This window comes from Trachypithecus francoisi, unplaced genomic scaffold (assembly GCF_009764315.1).
Source record: "Trachypithecus francoisi isolate TF-2019V2 unplaced genomic scaffold, Tfra_2.0 Lachesis_group11, whole genome shotgun sequence".
Lineage (NCBI taxonomy): Eukaryota > Metazoa > Chordata > Mammalia > Primates > Cercopithecidae > Trachypithecus > Trachypithecus francoisi.
In genome coordinates this window covers 1,483,939-1,489,938 of record NW_022681456.1, presented here as the reverse complement: position 1 = coordinate 1,489,938, position 6,000 = coordinate 1,483,939, and the positions used below count along the sequence as shown (strand labels likewise).

At 46.0% G+C, this 6,000-nt stretch overlaps 1 protein-coding gene across 5 annotated transcripts in view; it reads left to right on the top strand.

Annotated features, from left to right (window-relative positions):
- The first annotated feature begins 580 nt into the window (after positions 1 to 580).
- The window catches only part of SFSWAP (splicing factor SWAP), a 98,807-nt gene continuing 93,387 nt past the window's right edge, over positions 581 to 6,000 (top strand). For 3 of the 5 annotated variants that reach the window (XR_004439484.1, XM_033220083.1, XM_033220084.1), the window contains exons 1-3: positions 581 to 952; positions 3,566 to 3,735; positions 4,314 to 4,445. Coding sequence is in view for 4 of the 5 variants with exons in the window: in XM_033220083.1 (XP_033075974.1) it covers positions 735 to 952; positions 3,566 to 3,735; positions 4,314 to 4,445 (520 nt within the window). In the remaining variant the exon portion in view is untranslated. The remainder of the gene's footprint in view (positions 953 to 3,565; positions 3,736 to 4,313; positions 4,446 to 6,000) is intronic. The other 2 variants (XM_033220082.1, XM_033220085.1) reach the window with 2 other exon arrangements.

Here is a 6,000-nt window from a genome sequence, read left to right as displayed (position 1 = left end):
CGCCAGACCACCTCCCCGCGACACGGGTCTCAGGTCTCCGAAATCTCGCCACCCGCGTGGCATCTGCGGCGCAGGGTCCTCTGCTGCCTCGGAAACCTTCAAAGGTGGGCGGGTGGGGGGCCAAGTCCCCCTAGGGATGAAGAAGGAAACGGGGCCAAGGAAAAGGACATCGCCGCCCTGGGCAGAGCACGCATGGCCCCAGCGACCCGGACATGGTGAGGGGCGCGGCAGCCCGGGCTGGACCCGAGGCCTCCACACGCGCGGCAGGCGGCAGCCACCCACAAGGGCTCGCCCAAGGCCTAGGGCGCGCGAGGCCCCTCCCTCCGACTCCGTCGCCGCCAGACTGGCCGCAGCGGAAGCCGGCACTCGATCCCACGCCGCGCTTTCGTCACGTTCCTGACGGCTGCCCGATAAAACGAACATTAAAATTGCACTTTGCACTGAATACAGCAGCACCTATTGTGGCGGCGCATCTGAATGCGAAAATTAACGCCAAAATATTTCCTAGCGGCCAAAAGAGCTTTGAGCCATGGCGAATCTGCCTGTCCGCTCGCCGGAAATGCGGGCCCTCCTGCCGGAAGCTGTCCCTCCACCATTTTGTGGCCCGCTATGGCGGCGGTGTTGAGGTTGGGTTCGGGTTGCGGGGCATTTGACTGAAGGGGTAGGCCAAGTGGAGGTATCAGGGACGTCGCGCGGCACAGAAGAGGACCAGCCTGGACGCCGGGGACGCTGTCATGTACGGCGCGGGCGGGGGCCGCGCCAAACCCGAGAGGAAAAGTGGCGCGAAGGAGGAGGCCGGGCCAGGCGGTGCCGGCGGTGGGGGCAGCCGAGTGGAGCTCTTGGTTTTCGGCTATGCCTGCAAGCTGTTCCGGGACGACGAGCGGGCCCTGGCTCAGGAACAGGGACAGCACCTCATCCCCTGGATGGGGGACCACAAGATCCTCATCGACAGGTCGGTTCCTCCTCCCACCCGTCGATCCTCCCCTTCCCTCACCCGCTTGATCTCGTCTGATGTTGACTTGACTGCAAGGACTGCAGAGGGTTTTCTGGAGCCAGCGGGGATCTGGGGGACACCCCCTCCCCTGTCCCCACCTCCTGCTGGTGTTCTGGTGGGGAGGGGGACGGTGAAACCTGCCCTAAGGCACTGGCTGGAATTGCGTGCCGCGTCCGTCTCCGGGGGAGATCGTCTTTGGTCCCGCAGCCCCCTCGACCCCTCACCCTGTCGCTGGGCTGCAGTTGGCGATTCCGCGCGGTGAAAGCTGCCAGTGCCGGGGGGTCTCTTTCTGAGCGCACCTGGGCCAGCCACCCGGCGATGCCATGGGGTCGTGCGCTGCTTTTCTACTCGCCGCGCTCCCACTGCTCGGTGTACTGGGAGGGTAGCCTGGGAGGCGTGCCTTTATTCTTCCGAACCGCCGCTCACTGAGACCGTGGCTAGAAGTCTCTTTTGGACCCTGTGAGTTAGCCTTAACCTGTTACGACCCCAGCGCCCTCAGTGGAGCGCCGGTCCTTTAACGGCATGACGTTTGACTTCCTGGTGATAATCCGACGAGTTCGACCGATTGAGGTAGTGAGCGAAGTTGCCCGTCAGTTGGCGGCCAATTGACTTCGTGCGGACCCTGGCCTTGCCCTTGGAAGAGATAGTGTTCTTAGGGCTGGTTTCACTGTCTCTTAAAACCAAAGGGTGGAGCTGGGATAGAGATGCGTTGTTTCTTTTCAAATCAAACCTGCTTTAGGTCGTCACTCGAGGGTGTCTAGCCGTTATGGGCAGTGGGGCCTGGGATTAGGGATTTCTGAAGGCGTTTGATTTGAAAAGGATGACATTACATGATGTAGGTGGTTTGCTCCCCTCTTTTTTTCCCATTTTTTCAACCCCCCTTCCCCTCGTCTCTGGGTTTTGGGGTTGTTGTGGGGTGGTTTTTTTTCTTTTTTGCCTGTTCGGCTACTTCTGGGGCCCGGACTGAAAAGCTAACCATGACCAACCATTAAACTGTGGAATAGTCTCTCCACGTGAAGAAAGCCTATCGTTTGAGACCATTAAAACTGGATTCTTCAAAGCCCTGGAACATGACCGTAGGGATGACCTCTGAGCTGGCCAGAATGGACACATTAATGACCAAATAGGCCTTTTTCCATTCCTGACGTTACTTGGAATTAGAGCTAGAAAACAAGAACTGGTGAAGGGGAGGGCCGCGGAATCAGATCATGTCTGGATCTGATGGCTCCGTGCTCTGCTCAAGCCTTCTGTGCCTTCACACCATGGTTTATATTGAATGTGTCACCTGAGTTATCAGGCTTGCTTTTCCAAAGTGTCACTTGTGATATTTATCATTAAAGTTTGGTAAGCAATGAAGTCTGAGCTCTTTGTACAGTTTTCCTGTCATTCTGTACATGATTTGAGTTAGGTCTTCCAAAACTGGTGGGGAGCAAACGCCGCACATGTACATGTATAATATTTTTAATAATAATCTACATTTGTAAGTTAAGGAGGTTTACATCAAAGTCCAATTAATTTTGAAATTTAATGAAATGCAGTAACCTGACTACCCTGGAATTTTGGGCCTTTTTCTTGTAAATGTCTTTTTTGGTCTACATTAATATTTTTGGTTCCCATTACAAAAGTCAGCATTTAAAAAATAAGCAGACTTTTGTTTGTTTCTCTACGTTTGTTTTTGAAACCCTAAATCTGAGTGTTTTAGGTAAAATTCACTAACTCACTCATTTATTATCTGACAGTTTTACACGTTGACAGCATCCTCATTGGATCCTTTATGTTCAAAAAGCATAGCAGAAAGTGCTCCCATTGTTTGTTTGGCTAAATGACTGATAGGTCCATGCAAGAGAAACGTGGAAGTGTCTTCATGTATGTCACTTCCTGCAGGTATAAAGTTCAGAAAGAAATATTGATACCGTATCTTCTAATAGTTTTGCTCTGTTGCCAGTGAACCTCCTTAAACTGCATGTATATGTCACTGTTCCGATGTATGTGTGTCTCTCTATCACGTAACCCAGCACTTATTTCCTCAGCCAAGTGGCTAGGGGGCGAGCCTAGCCAAGATTTTACCTCCAATGGACGCAAGTTTCTTTGGTGAAGATCTCTCCTGAGAGTTCGGGACTAGCAGAAAGAAGCGAGGAAATTTCGACCGTTTGGTTCTTACGGATAGGTATTTATGTATTTGGTTTGTGTGAATGTAAGCTATGATATTTAACTTTTCAGAAAAAAATGATAATTTTTTGCAAGTGGCATTGAATGGTTGACCAAACCATAATGGTAAGAACTGCCAGTGAAGTGGATACCATTTTTCCTAATAATGGATTGTTTGCCTTTAGTTATAAATGTTATCTTACTGTGGAAAGGAATTTAGACTTTGTTAAGATAACTTGAGTTTAAAAGTAGGTGAGATATGACTATCCAAATTAAATATAAACCTGGGAAGAGTTTTTATACTTGTTTTAATATTTTTATTTATTTTAATCGGTAAGTATGTGTGTATATATATAAAAAACACACACACACGCCAGTCTAGACGTTAATTTCCTTTTGTTGACCAGCTTGTTCACATTACAGATATGATGGACGTGGTCACCTGCATGACCTTTCTGAGTACGATGCTGAGTATTCCACGTGGAACAGAGATTATCAGCTGTCTGAAGAGGAGGCGCGAATAGAGGCCCTGTGTGATGAAGAGAGGTATTTAGCCTTGCATACGGACTTGCTTGAGGAGGAGGCAAGGCAAGGTACTGCTCAAGACAAACTTACTTCAGCAACAAACTTTTTAAAATTTTTAAGTATTTAAAAATTTACTCCCATTCATTTTTTTATACTCACTCTTTCTGATATTATCTTGACAGTACCCAGTGGATTGGAAAAACAGGAGTCTTTGCGTTCTGAGAGGACCTCAGGATAGTTTATAAATAGAGCCACAAAGAATTTTCCCAGCTTTTGAGGGCAGACTGGGATTTGAAAAAAACAAAAACCAAACTCTTTAACTGTTCTTCTTTAACAGTATCGTATAAATAAAATTGATGTTCTTGTCTTTGCCGTAACAATCTTTAATACAGTTCTTAATCCCAAGATTTTCTCAGCAGGAAGAAATTTTCCACAAAAGACGTGTATTCAGCTGTCTGTGGGTAAACATGTACTGATAAAAGTACATATTGATAGATATAAAGTGTGAATTTTAAAAAATATTTTACCTCAAAAGGAGGTTGTAAAAAGTATGTTGTATGCTTTACTGATAGCTACAACTTTAGAAATAAAAGTTTTTCTCAGTAATTTTCTATTTTTGTTGATAAAATTCTCATTTTTATTCAAGAGGAAGAATACAAGCGATTGAGTGAAGCACTAGCAGAGGATGGGAGCTACAATGCCGTGGGGTTCACTTACGGTAGCGACTATTATGACCCGTCAGAGCCGACGGAGGAGGAGGAGCCTTCCAAACAGAGAGGTGAGCGGGAAGCTGCCTGGACTGCTGGTGTGGGGCTCCATGTGTACACACAGGCTGCATGCACCATGGTCAAGTCTGCAGAACACATCTCTGGCACTCATGATAACACCGCTATGACCACAGGAGAAAACGGGAGTAAGTGGTATTCCTTCTTTTGGTAAAGCAAAGTTAAAAACTAGAACAGGAATGATTAGTGGAGGTAGAAAGTGAATGCATTGGATCATTTATTTCTCATTGATTCGGGTAACAGAATTACTCACTCCAGATTATTTGTTTCTATATTGTTAACGTGTTCATTAACATCCTCAGGGACTCATTCTTCAGGCAGTGAAAGAATAGGTGTGAGCTGGGATACATTAACCTCACCGCCCTCTCACTAATCTGCTTCTCCATATCCCTCCACAACTGAGACAGTGACACATGCCCAGTGGAAGGACACAGTAAGTGAGTTACTACTCCCCGGAAAACAACACAGCTCTCTGGTAGCCTTGGTGCCACCTAGGACATATACTTATCACAGTATTTTAAATTAAAGAATTGGAATTTATGCTTTTGTGGATTAACATGGGAAACTTTGAATATAAAAAATAGTGCTGCTGAAAAACCTGGGCTCATGTGGTGTAGACACAAATATCCTTAATCACTTCAGTAAGCGTTGAGAGCTCCACTACCACAGCACTGCATCATGGTCAGTCATTAGTTACCAATAATGGTAACATGAACCTGACACATTAAAGATGGATCACTATATTCAGGATGTTCTGTTTAAAAAGAAGGAGAACGTTAACTTAGAAACTGATTCAAACGTTTAGTAAAGTGGAATTACATCAAATGGAGATTTAGTTTTAGAGCTAATTTAATCTGTTATTCGGAACTTCATTGGTTTCTCCTTAAGTAACACTTTTTTGTTATCTTTTTAAATTTTTTTATTATAAAATACACAATAATTTTTAAAAAGAGATGGGGTCTCACTGTGTTGCCCAAGCTAGTCTCAAACTCCTGAGCTCAAGTGATCCTACTGCCTTGGCCTCCAAAGCACTGGGATTCCAGGCGTGAGCCACCACGTCCAGCCAAGTAACACATCTTTTAACAAGTGTGAAGCAATTATAGCATTTTAGTAGTAAAGCAAAATGATGTCTGCCACTCCGTGCTGTAACTGCACTAGGGTTCTACCCATCGGCACTCTGGAATGATAGAATGTGGGGCAAACACACACACAGGCTTTCCTTTTGCCCTGCCTTTAGTCCTGCTCCTTACTTTGTGGGCACAAGAATTACTGTTGCACAGCTCTATTTTATGAGCTTTTAGAGAAACTTTCAAGTGTAATTGTAATTATACCGAGTTAAAGGCTAGTTAAGGTACTTAAGACTTTTTGCATTAACTTTCAAACCTACCCATCCCTCAGAAGTTACGATGCACTGGAAATGTTCTATCAGGTCTAAAAAGTAAACACCCATTTATTTATCCAGCATAAGCTCTCCTTCCTAGGGTTCTGGATAGTTGTGATTTCGTTGTCTTATCTCTAAGCCACACACATGAGTTCGACTTTCTATCT